Here is a 23680-nt window from a genome sequence, read left to right as displayed (position 1 = left end):
AAAAATCATATATTTTAAAGTAACAGTTGTTTTAGTTACAAATACAAACTAAAAATAGAGAAAATAATAAAAAAATTAGTGAAAATGATTTTTTTTAGAATTTTTTTTTTTTAAATTTCGGCAGTTTGGGCGGGTTGCTTGCTCTGTATGGAGTGCCTCGTGGTTCCTCGAGTGCCAGCCGTAGAGAGGAATGCCTTCAACTAGGGCGCTATTAGCCACTAACCACTCGCTCGCCAAACCGATAGTCGGGTTGAACTTCATTTTTTTTTAATTGGGTGGGTTACGAGTTGAAAAATAACAACCCGATTATAAGTTTGGGTTTGTCAAAAATCTACCAAACCCGCTCAAACCGACCAATGAACACCCCTAGTAATAATTAACCGTTTTTAAATTTTGGATAAAAATAGACGGGATAACTAAATCTAGGTACTTAGGGAGGCAAATATGATTGTCTGGAAATTAGTAAATTGTGTTTGGTTGTGCATGAGAATATTTAATTAGATTCCTATTAATTGAATTACATTGTTTGATTAAACACGAGAATTTTCTACATTATTTTTTTAAAATTAATTTTAAAAAAATTAATAAAAAGAAAAATAATATAACATATTATAATATATATTTAATTAAATATTCAAATATAATTATCTATATTTAAGTAAATATTTTAATTTAATTATTTTTAAAATTAATTATAAGAGTAACACATTATATTATGATTAATGATAATGTTTGAAATTCACCTTTTTGGAAGGATATAATATTAGCTTCTCCTAGAATAATCTCATTTTCAGCGTCTTACAATTTTAGAGTTTAAAAAACAGAAACACCTCATACCAAACACATGAATCTTAATTTTAAAGATTACCATTCCTTTTGCAAAGATTAACTCATACCAAGAGCCCCTAAAGTAGATTGTAACAGTCGTAAACTTAAAGATAAAAATTCAATAACTTTGCCGATTCCCGAACCAAAAGTGGTACCAATATTTTTGACAAACTCAATCAGCGAAACTAACTCTCTATTCCCTCTCACATCCGCATCGAACCTCATCAGCGCCGGCAAAAATAGCCACATACCAGTAACCATCACAAACCCCATTGCCAATATCCCTGAAACTAACGCCGGCAACCGCCATTTTCTCCTCACGGCTTTCTTAACGGCGATTTCAACGGACACACAAACGCCGTGGAGTAGAAAGAAACAAGTGAGGTCCCACGTGGGTCTCTTTCGTCCCAAGTAATAAAATATCAACTCGTGCATCATTCCAGATACAAAAAATGCTGTAATTACAGCTGGCAGGGCAACCCACTTTGTCCCAATCCAACGGCTAGAAACGGCTCGAACGGGATCGTAAACTGTGGGCCGTAGGATGTTGCTTGCCATGAGATTCCACCTTCTTCCCCAAAAGTCCTGTAGCGATGTGGAGAGGTACGGCTCATTGAACTGTGGCTCCAGCTCAACTCCTAGCGAAACTCGAACCAGGGCTGCCACTAAGGCTAGGATGAGTTCGAAGATAATGTAGGTGTATACGGAGAATAAGAACATGAAAACTTTAGGGTGAAGGGAGTGTCTGTTCTGGTAGACTAGTAAGTTAGTGGAGTAGATTAGAAGCTTTACAGCATAATTGAGTGGTGATTTGGAGCAATTTTGAGTAGGGTCGTTTTGGATTTTGATGGGGAAGCAAGCTAAGGAGATGAAATGTGGCAAAGGGAGAGGTGGGTAGGAGGAAAGAGGGCCTTTACCGTAGGCAAAGAGGAGGAGTTTGAATGTGGCGAGCCATGCGACGAAGAAAGCAGTCGGCCCTCCAAGAAAAATGGAGGTGAGATTGAGAGGCAAAGCTAGGAAGAGGACTATGACAGGGAGGATAGCCAAGAGCCTGGTTGCGCCTTGTTTGATACTCTTTCCGATCATATGAGAGTAGCAGAGTGATGCCACTACGGATAACCATACCTTCACAAAGTTGCCTATTTCTCCTTTCATTGTTCAGTCTTTCACTCTAAATGATTTGTGTGTGTGTTTTTCTCTTTTTTTTCTTTTTTTTACTCGATCAAACTGAAATGTTTTAAGCTAAGGCAGGAGGATTACCACATCCAAGGCCCCCCTCATTTATTTTCTTTTTAATGATTGCAGCTGTATGTTTGGTATTTATTTAAAACATCCCCTAAAAAAAGAAAACCTCACACACAAGTTGGGCCTAATTCAAAATTGAAATGTTGTTTTGTAAAGCAATCTCATTATTTTACTCCATGTAGTTCTAGGGAGCAAATCCTAATGTATGGGATTTAGATTAAGCAAATGTGGTCTCAGTTAGATGCCAACAACTCTCTTGTTGTGATGTTTTTACTTCTAAATAAGATAAATCATGTAGCAATCTTTTTTGTAATAAGCAATTCTTCCCATCATTTTCTTATTATTTCTCAAAATAATAAGAAAAATAAGTATAAAAGTACAACTTTTTTAGAATATTGGTTATATTTATCATAAAAAATAAAAAATTGAATATAAAAGTGTAACATTTTTAAGACATTAAGTATATTTACATTTTAATGTTTAGCACCATATTTTTTTCTCATTCCAATCACTAACACTAAAATTTAAACTAAAAAGTATATTCTATATTATTTTTTCTTTTATATAAAAATAATATACATATATTTATTATTAAATACTAATATAAAAAAGCAAAAAAGTAAATAATTTTTTTTTCGTTGCTATAGTACTCCACAATATTTGGTGGAGCAGTGTAGCTTGACAGTATAACGGTTGTACAAATTTTATTGGATTGTTGTGTGATGTGATATTAGGCATCATTTTGGCATTTTGCAATCCCATTAGACTTGTCCTAAGGTATAAACATAGCTATGTTAACCGCAATTTATATTTTCCTTATAAAATATACATTTATCGTTTTGCAGTATAGCGAGGAAGCTTTTATTTTCAAGTCACTCGCTGTTTATCTGTTCCAATTATTCGACTTCGAAACTAATTGTAAATTTGAAGGCAATAAGTCGTTGAAATTAATCATCACAAAAGCTATGAATTCAATAGCTCGTCATTGCATGGAATTACTAAACCTATGACCCAAATAAAATTGAATTCTTATTTTGAACCATGACTAGAATTGTTCCACCTTGACATGGACAAAACATTTGATAATAAATTACGTATGCACATAAACTAGGAATACCATGCTGAAATCCCAGGGCTTTCTATTTGCAATAGCCACCCATTTAAGTACATATAAGTAGATTACTTATAAATATTATTACTTGTTATTGTTGCTTAAAAACCAACTGTGCAGTAGTAGCATCATCATTTGAAAATTACAATGGCATTGTAAAAATTAAACAGAATTATATGAACGGATGATTTTTATGTTCTAAAAGATTGATGGTTTGACGTAGAAACCAAAAGAAAATTGTTTCTATTTCATGTTCCCATAGCTCAACCAATCCTTTTTCTCTGCAATCTTGATCTAACTAACAAATTCGTGGAGAGCTGTGAGGCAGTGACCACACTGAACTATATCAGCCACCCAAAAAGTCACTACTATCTAGAACTTCCTTTTCTTTGCCGTCATATAACTGACCCAACCATCTAAACAGTATTATGGAACTCAAAAAATCCAATGTTACAGTTGTTGTTCATATATCTGCATATAAGTCTCAGAGAGAGCAACCATTTGTGGAAGCGTTTCTTCAACATGCAGATCCTGCATGGCGTACCTAAGAAAATTGAATGTAATATGTTAAAATCTAACAGTCGTTATTGCCTACATTAATACAAATCAATAAGAATTACCATGATTCTTCCGACTTTCTCTGGACAAATACCCTGTAGGAACCCTCGCCGGGCTTTCCATCATGAACAATATTGGCAATTAAATCATACTTTGAGCGTAATCTCTCGTTTTCTTTAGGTGTTGGCAAGGGGATGTAGTCCTTCAGTTCAAGGTTCTTTACAGGAAAGTTAACTGCAATGGAAATAATCAATTAGCAGCAGAAGGTACACAAGAAGCCAAAAATCTTGTGTCAGCGCAGCACCCTGTAAAGTATGTCTTTGATGATGTATAGTCTCACCTAAAGTAGGATTCTTCTCAACAAAGAAATTGTTTTTTGTAAATCTCCGCATGTGGAGAATGATATATTGTGGTAATCTGGTAACTCGATACCTCATTCTTGCTACACGAGGTCGGACTACTTCAGTGACCATCTCCCCATCAAATTTCTTCAGAATGTTGAACAGAGGGACCTAAGAAAAATCAAATTCAGCGGGAAAAAATCGAATTCAGTGTTTACTCTTGAAATAAGACTGAGAACCTGATACATTACACCCATCATATTTCAAATGTGACTATTTCTACCAAATCATGATAATCTTAAATCTACATGAAGCATAGCAATTTGCCTTTGCACACAGACATACAAAAACTCACACATGCTTTAATCCAAATTGACCATTCAGATGGTGACGATTCTCAATCAAGTGGCCTGATCAATTAATAAATCCAGATTTCACGTCTTAAACTAATCTACATGTTCCAAGAGATTTTTTATTTTTTATTTTTTTCAAGTGATACTTAAAACAGAGAGATAAAGTTGAATTTCTATAAATCAATGTTAGAGCATGCATGATATTATGTCTCCATATTTTAACATGTGTTACTTTTGATCCTTGCTTAAACTTCAAATAAAAAAATTCTGCTTTAATCTTTATCATCTATAAATCAATGTTAGAGCATGCATGATATTATGTCTCCATATTTTAACAAGTGTTACTTTTGATCCTTGCTTAAACTTCAAATAAAAAAATTCTGCTTTAATCCTTATCATCAGTTTTAAAGCCTTTATTTTTACTATTGCACCAAAAAGTAAAAATCTAATATGATGCCAATCAAAGGAAAACCAATTCAATACCTGTGGTATAATATTTTTCTCCATCACATCTTGGAAAAGAGGAGGTGGTGGCAAATCCAGTCCAAGCATTAAGAATGGCATTCTGTAAGTTTCTGTGATAATGCCATTGCGCTCAGTAACACCCTCCAGCTCATCACCATCTTCTTTCTTTTCAGCAATAGATTTGTTAGGAGTCTCTTTCACAACCTCCAATTCTCCCTAACAGCATAGATAATTTTAGACTAATCTCGACTGAACCATGGAAGCAAGCCACAATATGTATTGCAAGTTGCAACAGGGGAAAAAACCATAAACAAAGCAAAGTGAGAATAGAGATTGAACCTGAAAGCAATCATAAATTATACTGCTATTTTTCTTTGAATTTCTAAGATCTGAATGCAGTGTGTTTAGAAGCCATGACATAAATTCAACTGGATCTGACTGAGCCCCTATCCTAAAACGCTTTTTGCTGGCTTTCATAACTGCCTGCAAAAACTCATGTGGGCTCACCTACAGAAAATTAAAAGTTGAGAAACATGAATTTCATATTCAAGAATCATAGTTTCAATCTTCAATGAAATTCTAGAATGTTGACAAACCTGTCCTTTAAAATTCCTTGTATGCCAAATCTTTCGGGTTAGCTCCCCATATCGATGAACAAGTGGGGACTTAAAGTGTTGATAATTCTCAGGAATGAGAAAAAAGTTTCTCAAAGGAGTTACTCTCATCAATGACTGAATTGTGACATTCACAAAATCAGTTTCCTTAATATTATTAAGCCCTACCTGTAATTTGCAAAATTGAGAAACCACAAGAAAACTGAGAAAATGGTCCGGCTTTAACATTCTCGGGGAACATACAATATCAACAATAAGAATGCACTCTAATAACACAAAATGTGTACCATTCCAGGAAGATAATCAGAACCATCAAGTGCCCTAGACCACTGCTTATTTTTGTCAAGTTGTTCAACTTGTTCCTCAGTGAACCTACAATTATCAAGATGATAGTTCTGATTATCAATGCAATTATCAAACTGAAGCAGCTGTCCATGCAATTATTTTATCTCTATGAATCAATTAAATATGTCAAGCAACCATGCCAATTCAAATAAACAGCAAAGGGAAAAGACCATTCCAACTATAGCACTTATGTGACAGCCAAAAGTATAATACGAGCTTTATATTGCTTATGTGCTAATATATAGTCTTTCTAAACTGTAAAAAGACAAGCAAGAGAAGTTGGCAAGCGAAACCAACGAAAAGAGGAAAGACAAGTGAAATCTAGAAGCAAAAAGTAAACAAACCTCGGATTTAGAACATGCCGGATATCATCTAATGAGGGATCACTAATCTCATATCCATCAGGAAGGCAATAAACCTTCTCCGTTCGAAGATTTATATATACATGGTGCCCTGCTTCTAGACTATGAGTGTATGCATGAGACTTCCTCCCCCTTCCTTGGTAATACTTCCCACAAACCAAACAGGCGTAGACATTCAAATTCGACAGAGAAACAGAGCAAAACTTCTCAAAATCAAAATCCAAAACCTGACCAAAAAAAAAGGTTGAACAATTGACACAGTTTGACTTATAGACGATCAAAATAAGCAGCATTAACAAAGGCTAAGACATGTATTATACCTGGCGATTAACGGTATCCAGATACGGGCAATCCCTTCTAATCTCGATGTCACGGCTTCTCTTTACCTGGCCTCCTTGGTCAAGTGCGTAATCATCATCATCGTCTTCCTCCACTTCTGGAACCCCATTCCGTCTTGTGAGACCGTTAAAAGGCGGTCGCCTCGAATTTTCCTCATCTTCATCCTCATCGCCATAATTAAAACCGGGAAGAAGAGAGTTCTCAGATGCAGTTGGAGGACTTGAGGAAGAAAGGGACGAACGAGAAATCACTTTCTGCCGTTTTGGATCAGAATCGAAAACCCCATCTTCACTGACACTTACAGTATCACCGTCGCGTTCTCTTTTGGATTTCATGTCCTTGACACAACTAGTTTGATGCCAATCACCGAATAAACATTAATGAACTGAAGAGAAAGAATGAAAAATCAAGCTTCAGAAAACCCTAAAAAAACCCTAGCACCCATCAAATCAAAACATGTCAATTACAAATTTAAGATGCGGAAGAGGAATGAAATTATAGAAGCTGAAAATACTAAAAAAAGGAGTGAGAGAGATGTTTGGGCAGTAAGAAAACGCGGGAAAGAAGAAAAGAAAAATGTATGGCTACAGAATGAAAAAATAAACCGACTAGCGACTATAGGTTTAATTTCAGAACAACCCTAATAATAATAATAATTTCACAAAGAAATTAAGTGAAGACGAAATTGTACCTGAACCAGAGGAGAGGCACCGGACTATGGAGAAATGACAATGAGAGTAAGAGAGAGTGTGAGACGAGAGAGCCGTTAATTAGGTTGGAGAAGAAGTGTTAGCTAGCCGCAGCAAGATGATTTCAGTGTTAGCCGTTGATTAACAAAATCATCAGTTTTTTTAATTGACCACAAGGTATAGGAAGCAATCAGAAAGAGTTGGAAAGATGAAATAAAAATTAGAGTAATGATACTTACCAAAGATGTGTAATTAATCTGCTCACAGGGATAATATTAATAACTAAAATTAATTACATATAAATATTGTGCATCCTAGGGATAACTAGGGGTTAGGAATGGAAACGGGCACCCGCCCTCGTCCCCGTTAATCATTTTAATCCTTACCCCTATTATCATCCTTGCTTATTTTACTTTGTAGGTGGGGGTAGAGAATACACGTATTCTCCTTTATTTAAAAACTAGAAAATATAATCGCATTCCGCGCAGTTTTTTGTAATTATTAAAACATATATATTTTAAAATATTTTTTTAGAGACTATGGGGTGGTGATTCATTTTGATCATACTCGTACAACATGTTCTTTATATAGACACGTGAAGACATCTTGACCATAATTTTTTATTTCATGATGGTGTTCACTGTTATTGTATAGCGAACTTCCTGTAGATTTTTGAAAAATTCTGACAAATTTTAAAGTACTGAAAACAAAGTTCAAAAAGCTTGTTGTACATTTACTTTTATTTATTATTATACGCTTTGCGTAGTTCTTTTTATAAAAAGTCTAAATTATGTATAAGAAAATTTATATTTGGTGTAAGATTTATTTTGGCCAATTACCTATTTGAAGTCTTTATTTTTAAAAATTAACTTTTAGATCTCGTGTTTTGTCAAAATAATAAAAATTGGAATTGATAGATTGATTATTTGAACACTGTATTTTTGCTCATTGCCCTTTTTGACCCTATGTTTTTTAAAATGAACCTTTGGACCATGTATTTATTTAAAATGTTCAAACTTCTTATGAAAATTAAATTATATATTTATATAATTTTTGTTTTCTGGAAGGGTTCACACTATTTTGAACCTTATATTTTAGTCGATCACCCATTAGAATTTTTATTTTTACAAATTAACTTGTAGACCTCAAGTTTTGTCAAAATATTAAAATAGAAATAGATAAATCTATTATTTGAACACTATATTTTGGCCGATTACTTATTTTGATTGTTTATTTTTAAAAATTAACTTGTGGATCATATATATATTCAAAAGGTTAAAAATTATTTATAAAATGTAAATTATATAAATATATATAATTTATGTTTTCTATAAGGGTTCACACCATTTTGAACCTTGTATTTTAGTTGTTTACCAATTTTGACCATTAATTTTTTTTTAAATTAACTTGTGGACCTTGTGTTTTGTCAAAAATTAAAAAATAGGAATGTAAAGATAGATTATTTGAACCACGTATAGTTTGGTTGATTACCCATTTGAATATTTTATTGTTAAAAGTTAACATTTGGATCTTGTATTTTGTCAAAAAGTTAAAATATAAATAGATAGATTTTATTATTATTAATATTATTATTATTATTATATGTAGATATTTTTATCTATTATAATTTTTATTAAAATAAAAATGAGAAAAAAGAGAACAGACAAAATAGATAAAAAAAATTCCTTAATAAATTAATAGCTATAAATTAAAAAAGTAATATAAAAAATGAGAAATAAATATTATTTACTTATATTTAAAATTTAATTAAATAGTTGTTGTAATGAAATATCTAATCAAATTTAAATTCAAAATATACATCGTTGAAATAAATCAAATTTAAATTAAATTATACATGTTGTTAATATATATTTTTGTAAAACTATTACATTTAAATTAAAAAAACATAAATAATTTAAATAAACATTTATTATTTTTGTTGTTGTGCATTATTTTATTTTTAGTAATATTATTTTTCATTCATAATGTGTTCTTTATTTCTAAAAAGAATTTTTCGTGTTTCACATCAACCTCCGCATTTTTTGTTGCTGCGGGAATGTCCACTAAAATTACAATCTATAAAATATTTATTTATTATAGTGAAAACAAATCACAAATCCAAAGAATGTCATTAGTAATATCTTATTTTTACAAGCTTAGTAAAATATAAAATAAGAGAAAAATACAATTATAAATATTGATGATTGATGATAATAATTATAATATTTTGTAAAACTATTCACTTTTGAATAAAAAACATAATTATAATATAATCAGAAAAATAGATATATAGAGAACCGAAAACTATTATGTAATTTTTAATTAATTTTTTTTAGTATTTTTCAATGATTAAGTAGTTAAGATATTTAAGCAAATTAAATTAATATGTATGTATATATATATATATTAATATTTTTAATTGTTAAGATATTTTAGAAAATAGAAAATGAATAAAAATTAGATTAAATGAGAAAATAGAAAGAGTGTTTTGAATAAATTTTAGAGTCTCACATAATCTCATCGAAACTCTCCTTTATACATATAGATATATATAAATATAGATATAGATATAAAAATATAGATTTAATATTTACTGAATTACATAGCGAAAAGAAAAATTGAAAATTTGGTACGTGGGTTCTTTAAAATTCATATAGACAGTGTAAATCGCTATACTCAGAGTTTACTTTCTTTAGTGAAAATAATAATAATTAGAATTTTAAATAAAAATGACAGCATCAAGCGATTCAACATCCGATAATAAATTTTAATTCTCATTAATATTCAGGTATTATATGTTCTTACCAATATCAAGGTAGTTCTCTTTCTAAGGAAGAGAACTGCCTGCAAAAGCAACATATTATTTTGTAACGGCATACTTTTATGGGTTAAAACTGAAAAAATTAATAAAATATTAAAGAAAATAAAAAATTAGATATTTTAGATTGTAAAATGTTAATTATAAAATGATATAATAATATAATAAAATCTAATTGTGATAACTGTTTAGTTAAACCATATGTGATCATTCTCATTGATATCTCTTTCATGCTATTATTATTGGATAACTGTTGTTACGTATGACTATATTAGAATTAATTTATTTATAAGTATGTGTATTAATTTGATTAATTCTGTTACATTTGTTAAAGGGTTGATGTACGTATATATGTATGTATATATTTTTTTTGGACACAATATAAAATTCTCACAAAATAGTAAAAATAGATTGTAAAAAATATAGGATGCCACCTTCTCATTTATATATAGATATAAATATAAATATTTTGTAAGACTATTCACTTTGGAATAAAAAAACATAATTATAATATAATAAGAAAAATAGATATATAGATAATCGAAAATTATTACGTAATTTTTAATTAATTTTTTTAGTATTTTTCAATAAATAAGTAGTTAAGATATTTGTTTACCGAGATTTTCGGCAACTATCTTAACGAAGGGTATTTACTGATAATAATAATGAAAATGGAAGATCGACGCAAGGGTTTTACATGGTTGGGGCGTTAACTAGCCTTAGTCCACGAGTCCATGTATAAATCTGTATTAGAGCTAGGATAAGCTTTTACAATGGAGTTTTCTAATTATATTTGAACAGGGGTTCTGCCTTCTCTCTCCCTCTTTCTACGTTGTATTACAACTTGTATTTATAGGACGAGGGGGACATCAGGTTTGGGCCGGATCCGACCCGGACCCATCCGAGGACTATGCACAAGGGACCTCCCTAGTGGAGGCCCCAGCTAAAAAGATATACAGCACACCAAATCCAAACCAGCTCAGGCCCAATTAGTTGCCCTGAGACGCAAGCATTCCCCCGACAAAGCGGCGCTTTGGCTCTGACCACCTCGAGTCACGAGGCCGATTTGGGAGACAAGACCGGTCAGAGTACTTGGCTGCGCAGTCCTGAGACGCCAGCAGATAATCCCAAGATGACCCTTTCTGCAGGTGAAAAGTGGGGGGACAAGGCTCACGCGAAATGAGGCGGTTTCAGTGTCTTGGACGCCTGAGGAAGAAGCGGTCCAGGTTCGTTTACTCCTGGCCCGCTACGTTTACTCCGACCCCGGACCATTCCAGGGCCTGGACGGGGATGCGAAGGCTGCGACAGTCCGGGCACTCCGGACATTGCCGGGGGACCGTTCAAGCTGGAGACGAACCCGGAGGAACGTCCCGGACCCATATATGCAGGCCCAGTCCGGAGTCCTCGGGCAAGGCCCAAATACCGAGTTGGTCCCCTGACCGTGGGCCGGGGCGAAGGCCCAAAACCCTGACAGGAAATGGGGATAACATTTACCCCCCAAGCCTTCACCCGGGCTAGCCGGGGGGAGGGTTGCACCACCCTCGCGGTTCTTGCCAAGCTGCCTCCCCAATTTCTGTCAAGGCCAGGAGGCTTGGCGGGAAGGCCGTGGTTGTGGCAGGTTACCCAGCCTGGAACATTTGATGTACTCCAGGGTCGTTTACCCTTGGGCTGCTTCAAGAATACTGACACACGTGTCGCCACGTAACTGCAGCAAGGGCCTCGAAGAGTCGCCTAGGCCTCCCAAAGTCCGCTAGGCCTAGGTTAGGGTGTCAGCGCTCGTCACGAGGCGTCCCATCCGCATGGGGAGAGTCATCATTAATTTCCTTGGAATGGGGTGGACCGTAGGATGGGGCGTCCTTTGGCATCCGCCACTCCTAGACCGTCGGATTGGAGGTGCCGAGGATCCAGGCCAAATAGGGCTCATAAATGTCTTCTGCGCGATCCTTGGTCGTCGGATGAAGAGGCACCTGACCGTTGGATCAGGGGCCAGGATTTGGGGGCTGATATAAAGCTCAGATTACGAACATTCGGCACTTTTCCACTTCCGAACCAGCTTAAGAAAAAGAAAAACCAGAACGCTCGCTAGAGCTTTGCATGTCCGACCTCGTCGACGAAATACTTCGCCGTTTGCTAGTCCTGCGCCACCGCCTGTTTCCCAGGGCCTCAACCTTCGTTCTGCAACCTGACGGCGCTTCTCGGACTTGCCCCGCCGACGAACTGCTGCGCCGGCTGTGCCACTTCAAGAACGAGGTCCTGCCGTCCTTGCGATCGGACAACCGCCAGCCTCAACCGTCGACACCACACAGTAAGTATCTTTTAATTCTATTGCCAACTTTGTGAATTTAGGCTTTCTAGATGCATGTACCTAGGCTCCGTCCCTTAGAATCTACTAGGAAGGCTGCCCGGTTTGGGTTGCACCATTCCGGATGCTCCCTGGACAAGGGACGGACCTTAGTAGGCTTTCCTCTCGATCAGGGTCCCGGGGCTTTTCGGAGTCCCGGACCTGATCCGTCGGGACTCCAAGCAGTCCTTAGGAGACTCCCTGTACCTCGACCGACTCTCTTGGGTTTAGGTACTGACTGCTTGGCCTTTCTTTCTTTGTTCCCAGATCGTCAACCATGGCCACGGGCGTCACACTTCACCCCGAAGAGGAGGTTAATAGGGCTCCGGTAGTCATTCCCGGCTCCAAGACGCCCAAGGGCAACAGGTGGGAGATGGACGTAACGCCCAACCTGTTCCGGAACTACCGGATGATGCAGCTCCTGGAGACGGGGCTGGGCATCGAATCGACTCCGGGCCTATTCCACAATCGTATGGCCAGGTTAGAGGAGCGTGCGCATACGTCCGTGGATGGATTCGGGGCCTGGAGTGCCGGCCACATCAGCGCGGGAGCTATGCTCCCGCTTCATGACTACTTCGTGCGGTTCCTGACGTATGTGGGGATCGCACCATTCCAACTGTTGCCACAAGCATATCGCCTGCTTGCTGGGTGGAAGGTGTTCTGTGTCGCTAGAGAGATCGCGGAGCCTACCCCGGCGGAAGTCTTGTACTTCTACAAGTTGGCGCCGCAGGTCAGCGTCAAAGACAAGAACCTGGACGGCTTTTACAAGCTGCAGCCGCGGAGTGGCTGTCCTGTTCCTACCAGCACCTGGAAGCACCCCCCGGATGTCAGGCATTACTGGTTTATGACATCCGGGTTCCTTATTGACAAGAATCCCACGCTGCTGCTAGACTTCCAGCGAGTGGGTAAGTATTCTCCCGGACCCTCTATTTTACTCATCTTTCGCTTTGCATCTCTCATCGTATCTTCCGGGTCGCAGGTCCCTTCGCCCAAACCCCCTCTCTCCGACTTCCTCCTGGAAAGGAGGAGGCTCTACGCCAAGCTGACCGCGGAGGAGCTGGACATTGGGGGCTATGTCAATGATAGAAACCTCCGGCTAGTAGGGTTACTCGCGGCCACCTAGACCATCGTTGTCCCTAGCCTCCGGGGCATCCCGTTTGAGAAGAATGTCGAGGCCCGGGAGCGGCTAGCCCTTGACCACATTGCTGAGGTGGTGAGAGCGGCGCGGGCCACCGCAGCCCAGCGTAAGAAGAATCAACTTCCGGTGGAAGAGGCCACCTCGGAAGAGCTGGAGGAGCTGTTCGAAGATGCCCTGCCAAACGTTGGGACTCCCGGGGCTAGCGTATCGGGGCGAGGTAACTCCCCTTTAGTCTTAACTTATGCTCCTCAAGTCGGGGACTTAGCTAGAGATAGGCGAGAGCCGCCGGGCCCCGGGTTTGGGGCTGATGGAGGGATGAGGCCTTCATCTCCCATCCCTGTAGGATCAGAGACCCTGATGTTCCTGTCCGGGTTCCTCCAATACGGGGGGTTTCTAACCCCGGACGACGTAGGAGACCGGATACGCTCATTTGCTTTAAGGGAATTGAGTCTCGCCCGGGGCTTAGATGAGGGGTTGTCCCGGGCTATACTTTCTTGTTTCTGTTGTGCTTTCCCGCTTGGCTTATCACACTAACTTCGTTTTCTTGTATTTTTGCAGAGGATTCCAACATGTCTGACCCGGCCAGTGAGATGAGGAGGCTCATCAAGGAAAGGTCGACCTTGAAGGCGGCCAGAAGGCCAAAGGTCGTGGCCGGCACGGAGCACCTTCCCGCCGACGAAAAACCCGGGGCAGCGCCCGGCCCAAGCGAGACATTGGCTGTGGTTCCTCTCCGGGCCGTGGAGTCGGCCGCGGACGGCCCCTCGGACCAGCCCCGGTAATCGATTTGGAAGCGGGCGAGGCCGCAAGCCGGAGCTCAGGAAAGAGAGGCCCGGTAGATGATGCCCGGGAGGGCAACCTAGGGAAGAGGCCTCGGACGACGTTGCCAGAGACAGCCGAGGAATCACATGGGGAGAGTAGGCTAACCGCGAAGGAGATCCCTGCTTCGCCTGTTCTTCCCCTCCGCCCAACCCTCCTCGAGGAGGGGGAGTCCGCTCAGCGGGACGAGCAGTCCCGGCTGGTCAACCGGACCTGGGAGAGCGGCCGATGCTGGAGAGACGATGCTTACAAGGCCCTTACGATCCGTCGTCAGGTCGAGTTTTCGGATCGTCCCGCCGAGTTCAGCGCTCCTCAGCCGATCGTGGATCAGCTAGCTGCCGAGATGGGCTTCCGCCCCAAGCTGGGCCAGGACATTGCCCCCATGGCTGCTGATCTGCTCGATCAGGTCGGGAGCACTATGTCCAACCTCCAGCTGAAGAGGTACGCCACGATAGCCAATCCGGACGGGCTGTTCATCTCTCAGGCTCTCCGCCACCAGGCTACCGCGGTAATTTTCAACTCATGTTCCTTAGTCATTTGTTGGTGGTGATTTCTTTTTCTGACTTTCGTATGCTCTAGGTTGCCTTGCTATCTCAAAGGAGTGCCGATTTGATGGCCGAGCTTGCCCTTAAGATGGAGACAGCCAAGCTGGAAATAGAGGCGACCGTGAACCAGAGGGAGGCCGTCAAGGAAAATCTCAGCAAGGAGACAGCCCACCTCCAAGAAGAGTTGGCCCGCGTGAAGGCGGAGCGCGAGGAAATTAGCCGCGCCAAGACCGGGTTGGAAGAGGAGTTGTCCCGGACGACAAAAATAGCTGACGAAAGGGTGACACTCTTGGAGACGGCGGCGGCACAGTCCGTCCAGGACAAGGAGGAGATCCGGATCCTGAAAGCCCGAGTCCTTGAGCTGGGCGACTCCCTTCTTTAGGAGAAGGCGGCACACGAAACCACCCGTCAGGAGAAGGAGGAGGCCGACAACTTAGTGGATGTCACCTTTGACGAGGCCATTTATATGGCCTGGTGCAAGGACAAGAACATGAACCTCCTTGTCTTCCCTGATCCCGACTCGAAGCGTGCCGAGTATGAGGCCAAGGAGAGGGAGGATGCGGACCTCCGGGCGGACGCGCTGTAGGCCCTTGTCTCGGCCTCGTTCTTTTGTTAATGTGTTTAGCTTGTAATTAAATTTTAAACACTGCTTCTTCCTTTGGTTTTTTAAGAGGTTTTTCCTTTCACCGTTCAGTAAGAAGTTGTTGTCGCGACTAACTGATTGCAGGAGGTTTTGTCCTGGTTCCAACGGCCGGGACTGGACCCCACGACTAGCCTCGGCACTGCTCGGGGCCCTTGGGTCTTTGTTTACCCCGGAGTGCCTAGGGTCGATCGGATGCTTTTGCACTCCGAAGACCAATTTGTTCGGGTTGGACGTTGTTCGCCCGGGGGGGGACAGGCCCTGGGCTGGTCCTTTTAATTTTATACCCCCGGACGTCGTTCGTCCGGGGTGGGATCGGCCTTTGGCTCGGTCCTCTTATTTTTACTCCCGGACATCGTTCGTCCGGGGTGGGACCGACCTTTGGCTCGGTCCTCTTTTATACATACCCCCGGACGTCGTTCATCTGGGGTGGGACCGGCCTTTTACTCGGTCCTCTTTTATACATACCCCCGGACGTTGTTCGTCCGGGGTGGGACCGGCCTTTGGCTCGATCCTCTTATTTTTACTCCCGGACATCATTCGTCCGGGGTGGGACCGGCCTTTGGCTCGGTTCCCTTTTATACATACCCCCGGACGCTGTTCGTCCGGGGTGGGACCGGCCTTTGGCTCGGTCCTCTTACTTTTACTCCCGGACATCGTTCGTCCGGGGTCGGACCGGCCTTTGGCTCGGTCCTCTTTTATATATACCCCGGACGTCGTTCGCCCGGGGTGGGACCGGCCTTTTACTCGGTCCTCTTTTATACATACCCCCGGACGTCGTTCGTCCGGGGTTGGACCGGCCTTTGGCTCGGTCCACTTTTATACATACCCCCGGACGTTGCTCGTCCGGGGTGGGACCGGCCTTTGGCTCGGTCCTCTTACTTTTACTTCCGGACATCGTTTGTCCAGGGTGGGACCGGCCTTTGGCTCGGTCCTCTTACTTTTACTCCCGGACGTCGTTCGTCCGGGGTGGGACCGGCCTTTGGCTCGGTCCACTTTTATACATACCCCCGGACGTCGTTCGTCCGGGGTGGGACCGGCCTTTGGCTCGGTCCACTTTTATACATACCCCCGGACGTTGCTCGTCCGGGGTGGGACCGGCCTTTGGCTCGGTCCTCTTACTTTTACTTCCGGACATCGTTCGTCCGGGGTGGGACCGGCCTTTGGCTCGGTCCTCTTATTTTTACTCCCGGACATTGTTCGTCTGGGGTGGGACCGGCGTTTGGCTCGGTCCTCTTATTTTTACTCCCAGACATCGTTCGTCCGGGGTGGGACCGGCCTTTGGCTCGGTCCTCTTTTATACATACCCCCGGACGTCGTTCGTCCGGGGTGGGACCGGCCTTTTACTCGGTCCTCTTTTATACATACCCCCGGACGTTGTTCGTCCGGGGTGGGACCGGCCTTTGGCTCGGTCCTCTTATTTTTACTCCCGGACATCGTTCGTCCGGGGTGGGACCGGCCTTTGGCTCGGTTCCCTTTTATACATACCCCCGGACGTTGTTCGTCCGGGGTGGGACTGGCCTTTGGCTCGGTCCTCTTACTTTTACTCCCGGACATCGTTCGTCCGGGGTGGGACCGGCCTTTGGCTCGGTCCTCTTATTTTTACTCCCGGACATCGTTCGTCCGGGGTGGGACCGGCCTTTGGCTCGGTCCTCTTTTATATATACCCCCAGACGTCGTTCGTCCGGGGTGGGACCGGCCTTTGGCTCGGTCCTCTTATTTTTACTCCCGGACATCGTTCGTCCGGGGTGGGACCGGCCTTTGGCTTGGTTCCCTTTGTTATTTTTGCGCCTGGGATGACACCCCCCGCAAGTGAGCAGAGTTGGTCTGGGGTCACTTGAGAAAGGAATTCAAAAAAGATTTTGCCCTGAGGCACACATTTTCATGGAAATAATAGCCCTTTATGACGTTTTGCACACGTCATTTTCATTGTTCAACAAAGGGAATTAGCCCTGAGGCGTACATGCTACAGCGTAAACATTAAACTGGGACGAGCCCTTGGGCTACTGGTAGTATTTACGGAGGTGTTCCGCGTTCCAGGCTCGCGGAACCTCGGAGCCATCAAGTCGCTTCAAGCGCTAGGTTCCGGGGCAGATCTATTGCTGAATCTCATACGGCCCTTCCCAATTCAGGCCCAGAACCCCTACTCCGGGATCCTGAGTGGCAGGGAAGACCCTCCGCAGGACCAGATCGCCGGTTTCAAACTTACGGCTCTTGACTCTGGAGTTGAAATGCCGAGCGATCTTGCCCTGGTACATCTTCAACTGTACTTGCGACTCTTCCCGGATCTCCTCGATGAGGTCCAGAGATTCCTGGAGTAAGACGTGGTTCTGGGCGGGATCATATGTGTCGCGACGATGGGACGGGATGGTCGTTTCAATTGGGATGACGGCTTCGCATCCGTACGTCATTGAGTATGGGGTATGCCCGGTCGACGTCCGTTCGGTCCACTTGGGATAGGCCCACAACACGCGGGGGAGCTCTTCGGGCCACTTGCTCATACAGGCCTGAAGCTTTTTCTTCAGTGTTCCTTTTAGGATTTTGTTCACGGCTTCTGCCTGCCCGTTCGCTTGGGGCCTGGCCACGGCGGAGAAACTCTTCACTATACCGTGCCTCTCGCAGAAATCCGTGAAATGGAGGCTGTCAAATTGCTTCCCGTTGTCGGATACGATTTTGTAGGGGAGGCCATACCGACACACTATGTTGTTAACGACGAAATCTAAGGCCTTCTTGGACGTGATCGCGTTCATAGGCTCCGCCTCAACCCATTTTGTGAAATATTCTACCGCCACAATGGCATACTTCACCCCTCCTTTCCCGGTCGGGAGGGATCCCACAAGATCGATCCCCCATACAGCAAAGGGCCAGGGGCTGTTCATCAGAGTTATCTCTGTGGGGGGGGGCCCGAGGGATCTTCGCATACCTCTGGCACTGTTCACACTTGCGGACGTAGTCTATGCAGTCTCTTTTCATGGTGGGCCAAAAGTATCCTTGGCGCAGAATCTTCTTGGACAAACTGGGCTCGGCTGTGTGATCTCCGCAAAAGCCTTCGTGGATCTCATGCATGATGGCGCCCAGCTCAGTTCCAGACACGCACCTGAGGTAGGGCATAGACTGTCCCCGGCGATAGAGTTTCCCATCCATCATGACGTATCGGGGGGCCTGGTACAGGAGCTTCTTGGCCGCAGCCCGCTCGTTCGGAACCTCCCTGTTAGACAGGTAGCGGAGCAGCGGCCCCATCTAGGAATTGGAGTGGTCGACGACGTGGACGGGGGAAGCCCCAACGCTTGGGACGGGAAGATGGTTGACGGGGACCAGCCCGGCCAACTCGGCCTCTGCGTCTGTTGCCAGCTTCGCCAATGTGTCCACGAACACGTTCTTCTCCCGGGGAATCTGGCGGATGGAATGCGCCGCGAACGTCTGGAGCATCTCCCTCGCTTGGGTCACGTAAGCCGCCATTTGCTTTCCCTTGGTCTGATATTCCCCCGAAATCTGTCTGACTACCAGCTGAGAATCGCTGTATACTTCGAGGTTTGTTGCCCCTACTTCTCGGGCCAGACGCAGGCCGACTATGACAGCCTCATGCTCTGCCTCGTTGTTCGATGCTTTGAACTGGAAACGGAGGGCGTTTTGTAGCTGATGCCCCTGCGGGGACACCAGGATGATCCCGGCGCCGGCCCCGTTCTCGTTCGAGGCTCCGTCCACGAAGATTTTCCAAACGGGAGCAGTGGAAGCCGCGGGGACACTCTCTTCTGGGATGATCCCGGAACATTCGACGATGAAGTCGGCCAGGGCCTTTCCCTTAATGGACACCCGAGGTACGTAAGATATATCAAATTGGCTTAGCTCCATTGCCCATTTCAGGAGTCTCCCCAACGACTCAGGTTTCTGCAACACTTGCCGCAGGGGGTGGTTGGTTAGGACCCTTATTGCGTGGGCCTGGAAGTAAGGTCGGAGCTTCCGGGATGCCGTCAGCAGGCAGAAAGTCAGCTTTTCGATTAGCGGGTACCTGGACTCGGCGTCTAGCAACCGTTTGCTCACGTAGTACACCGGGAGTTGGGTTCTTTCCTCTTCGCGCACCAACGCGGCGCTGATGGCGTGTTCGGTCACGGCCAGGTATAAGTACAAAGGCTCTCCTTCGACTGGCTTCGCCAGGATGGGGGCCTTGGCCAAGTGCTCTTTCAGTTTCTGGAAGGCTTCTTCGAACTCGGGTGACCATTCGAACCGCTGGCTTCCCCGGAGGATGTTGTAAAAAGGGACGCACTTATCCGTGGCCTTGGAGATAAAACGGCTGAGGGCGGCCACTCGCCCCGTCAGGCTTTGAACGTCTTTGTGCTTCCGGGGAGAGGCCATGTTGACCAAGGCCTTGATCTTCTCCGGGTTGGCCTTGATTCCTCGGGAACTCACTATGAATCCCAGGAACTTCCCGGATGCGACGCCGAAGGTGCACTTCTTAGGGTTTAGCTTCATCCCGTACTTTCGGATAACCGCGAAAGCCTCCGCCAAATCGTTCGAATGTTCCCGCGACGTCTTGGACTTGACCAGCATGTCGTCGATATATACTTCCATGTTTCGCCCCAGCTGGGCCCTAAACATTCGATTGACGAGCCTCTGGTAAGTTGCTCCGGCATTCTTGAGTCCGAAAGGCATGACGACATAGCAGTAGATGCCCTTGTCAGTTTGGACTGGTGTGCTCCTGATCTGCCACGTGCATGGAGATCTGGTTGTAGCCCGAGTAGGCGTCCATGAAACTCAAGATCTCGTAACCGGACGTAGCATCCACCATTTGGTCTATCCGGGGGAGTGGGAAACAGTCCTTCGGGCATGCTTTGTTGAGGTCCGTGAAGTCGATGCAGGTCCTCCAGGTTCCGTTAGGTTTCGGCACCAAGACCGGGTTGGCCAGCCATACAGGGTATACGGCTTCGCGGATGAAGTTAATAGAAGACAGCTTCTCTACCTCCAGTTCGAGGGCCTCGGCCCTTTCCGGCCCCAAAGGTCTGCGCTTCTGGCGGACCGGAGTCGCGTTTGGGTCAATACTTAACGCGTGACATATGATATTGCGGTCGATCCCGGTCATATCGAAGTGTGACCATGCCAGGAGATCCTGGTTTTCCTTGACTTGGGTGATAATGGCGGCCCGAATGTCTCCCGGCAGGCTCTTTCCCAGTTGGATGACCCTGGCGGGGTCGGAGTTGCTGATGCATACCTCTTCTACTTCGTCCATTGGCTCAAGGGCGCGCTCATCTCCCAATCGTGGGTCCAGATCGTCCTCGTCCTGGACAGCTTGCTCGGCCGGGCGGAGTTCCGGCCCGACGGGATCATCCTGGACCATACAAACGGGACGAGCAGAGATATGGTAACACTTCCGCGCGCTTTTCTGGTCTCCGCGGACCGTTCCTATCCCCCCGTTGCTGTACGGGAACTTCATACATAGATGGCGGATGGAGGTGATGGCCCCGAACTCGACCAGGGCGGGCCGGCCAAAGATGACGTTGTAAGCGGTCGGGCAATCCACCACCACAAAGGTGCAGAACTTGAACGAGTGCTGCAACTCGCCCCCCAGAGTTATGGGCAGCTGGACCTTTCCCATGGGGAGGATCGCATCCCCATTGAAGCCGTAGATTTGGGTCGGGCAGGACGCCAGATCAGCCTCCGTCAGGCCAATGGCGGCAAAGGCGGGTTTGAACAATAAGTTGACGGAGCTTCCGTCATCCACCAACACTCGGGACACCATCTTGTTGGCAATTTGAGCATCTATGACCAGAGGGTCGTGGTGCGGGAAATGGACGTTGCGGGCGTCATCTTCCGTGAACGTGATGGGGAGGTTCATCAGTTTGGGCCGCTGAGCAGGGGCCTGGACGAGGGCGCAAACTTCTTGGTCATGGTCCAGCTCGCTCAGATAGCGCTTTTGATCATTCTTCGAAGGTCCTCCTAGGTGGGGTCCGCCTGATATGGTCGACACGTGCCCGTCCACTCGAGGGGGCGCTGCTCCGGAAGGGTAGGGCATTCTAGGTACGGGGGCTTGCGTGGCGACGGCCCCCTGAGGGGCCTGTGCCGGGGGCCCCGACGCATACCCTCCCTGGGGCAGGTATGCACGAGTCGTTGCCAGAGCCGTAGACTGCCCGGGGTTTGCTGACATGCCCGGGACGCCTACGGGCATTCTTACCCACTGATGGAGGTGTCCCAGCTTGATGAGGTTTTCAATTTCATCTTTGAGCTGCCGACACTCGTCGGTGGTGTGGCCCACATCTTTGTGATAGGAGCATCGTTTGCTGGTGTCTCTGGGGTTCCTCCCCCCCTAAACATGGGGCTAGGTTTCCGGTAGTGGACCGCTCTTTCTGTTGCCAGGTAGATGTTTTCCCGGGTGTCCACTAAGTTAGTGTATTCTGAATATTGGGGCTCATAGCCCCTTTTCCCCTTTCTGGCCAACTCTGGCCGGTTCTGGCCTTTGCCGGCCCGCTTACTCCGGGAGGGATTCACACTTGCCTCGGTGACTCCGGTCTGTGATTGCTGGGCCACGACGGGGGCCATACTGTGCCCTGCTGGCGCGATACCATACCCGGAGAATTGCGTTGATTGAGCCGGGGCGTACCCGGAAGCGGCAGGACCGTACACCGTAGGCGTGTAATTAACGCCGGGCGCGACAACCGCCCCCGGGACGATGGGGGGCGTTGCGTAGGACTGCGCGGGGAAATGTTCCGCACCTCCCGGAATCGTCTGAGGGACTGGATGAGGAGCTGAGGGCCATCCAAAGGCCTGGATCTGAGCCTCCTCCCAGTTGATGAATCCTTGGGCCCTCCTGATAAATTCTTCTAGGGTGGCGGCTTTATTGCGTTGCATGTCGTCCCAGAGCGGGGACCCGGCCCGGATTCCAGACTGTAGTGCCACCAGGCGCTGCCCGTCATCAACCTTCGTCTTGGAGGCTTCCTCAGTGAAGCGCTGGATGTAGGCCCTCAACGTTTCCGCGGGCAGTTGCTTAATATTGGCGAGGGCGCTGATCTGCATGTCCATCCTCATGGCGGCCACGAACTGCTTTCGGAAAGCCGACTGTAGCCCGGACCATGTTTGGATGGACCCCGGTTTAAGCCTTTTCCACCACTCTTCGGCGGGACCGCCCAACGTGATGGAAAAGCAGAGGCATTTGCCGTCGTCGCTGACGTGAGCCACGGTCATGAGTCGGTTGTACCGGGACAGATGATCCCTAGGATCCATGCTTCCAGTGTAGGTGGCGAGGCTTGGCAGCTTGAACCCCTTGGGCAGTACGGCGTCCAGGATATGTCTCGCGCACGGCTCTTTGTCCTCTTCGTCAGAGTCAGTGTCCGCGCCTTCCTGCTTGCGGACCAAGCGGTCGGTGACCTTCTGTAATGCTGCCATTTGCTCCATGAGCTGCCTGGCCGCGCTATCCCCCAGGGGGATTTTCTCGTTCCGCCTGTCGTTTATGTCGTTCCTTAGGTCACCGTTTCGGGGGAGGATTTTTTGCTTGCGGGCCCGCTCTTTCCGGGCATTCAGTCCGTCACGTAAATCTACCCGGGAAGTGTCGTCCCCGGAGCTGAGAGCGTTACGATCCTCGCGGCGGGATCGTTCCCGATGGTTCTTGTTGACTGAGGCACTCGGGTGCAAAGACTTTTCCCCCCCGTTCGCCCTTGGGCCGGGCCGGGGCTGACCGTCCCGCGGCCGTACTCCCTGCGGATCGATTGGGTGGCCTCGTCCTGGGACAGGGCGCACCTTCTCTTTCCTAGGTAACGGCCGCGAACGTGCCCCGGCTTTACTGACGGGGGTAGTCTTTTTCCGAGTCGTCCGTCGCTCCTTGTCCGAGACTTTCGGAGCCGTGTCGGGGAGATGCTCTGGGGGACGGATCGGGCTGGCACCCCTGGGGCCCCCGGCTTGCGCTTGGGGAGCGGGTTGTTGCGTTTCTGGCTGCGGGCCAGCTGTGGGGTTGGCTGCCGGGCCCTGCGCGGCCATCAGTGCTTGCAGGGCTCGCAGAGATTCCTGCACCCGGCGGTGCGCCTCCGCCTGTTCAGCCATCCTGGCTTCCTGATCCAGGATCTGCTGCCTCAGCCTAGTCACCTCCGAGTCTTGCTGATCGTCGCGAGGGACCCCGGGGTCCGCGGCTTCGTCGTGATACTCCCCCT

The 23680-nt window shown here is 45.6% G+C and overlaps 2 protein-coding genes across 3 annotated transcripts; both read right to left on the bottom strand.

Annotated features, from left to right (window-relative positions):
* Positions 1-752: 752 nt before the first annotated feature.
* LOC133793511 (probable long-chain-alcohol O-fatty-acyltransferase 5) lies at positions 753-2297 on the bottom strand. The gene has a single exon (XM_062230844.1). It carries the CDS (start codon positions 1981-1983, stop codon positions 886-888), a length of 1098 nt encoding a protein of 365 aa, XP_062086828.1. The 5' UTR covers positions 1984-2297; the 3' UTR covers positions 753-885.
* A 941-nt stretch (positions 2298-3238) lies between these two features.
* On the bottom strand, positions 3239-7431 carry LOC133794820 (uncharacterized). Of its 2 annotated transcripts, none has more exons than XM_062232245.1 (10): positions 7253-7431; positions 6543-6946; positions 6205-6449; positions 5803-5887; positions 5498-5683; positions 5241-5408; positions 4920-5117; positions 4083-4254; positions 3805-3976; positions 3239-3728 (listed from the first exon to the last, which is right to left on the bottom strand). In XM_062232245.1, exons 2-10 carry the CDS (start codon positions 6894-6896, stop codon positions 3635-3637), a joined length of 1674 nt encoding a protein of 557 aa, XP_062088229.1. In that variant the 5' UTR covers positions 6897-6946; positions 7253-7431; the 3' UTR covers positions 3239-3634. The 2 variants fall into 2 exon arrangements, with proteins under 2 accessions (XP_062088229.1, XP_062088230.1); XM_062232246.1 differs by having other exon boundaries at positions 6543-6909.
* Between the last annotated feature and the right edge of the window lie 16249 nt (positions 7432-23680).

Source organism: Humulus lupulus, chromosome 8 (genome assembly GCF_963169125.1).
Source record: "Humulus lupulus chromosome 8, drHumLupu1.1, whole genome shotgun sequence".
NCBI lineage: Eukaryota > Viridiplantae > Streptophyta > Magnoliopsida > Rosales > Cannabaceae > Humulus > Humulus lupulus.
The sequence above is the reverse complement of the archived record's forward strand: the minus strand, read 5'-3'. Positions and strand labels throughout refer to the sequence as shown.

Coding starts and splice junctions, on each gene's coding strand:
- LOC133794820 (XM_062232245.1), bottom strand. CDS start 6,896: ATGAAATCCAAAAGAGAACGCGACGGTGATACTGTAAGTGTCAGTGAA. Junction 5,888..6,204: donor CGGCATGTTCTAAATCCGAG/GTTTGTTTACTT, acceptor TGATAATTGTAG/GTTCACTGAGGAACAAGTTG. Junction 3,729..3,804: donor AGAAAGTCGGAAGAATCATG/GTAATTCTTATT, acceptor CAATTTTCTTAG/GTACGCCATGCAGGATCTGC.
- LOC133793511 (XM_062230844.1), bottom strand. CDS start 1,983: ATGAAAGGAGAAATAGGCAACTTTGTGAAGGTATGGTTATCCGTAGTG.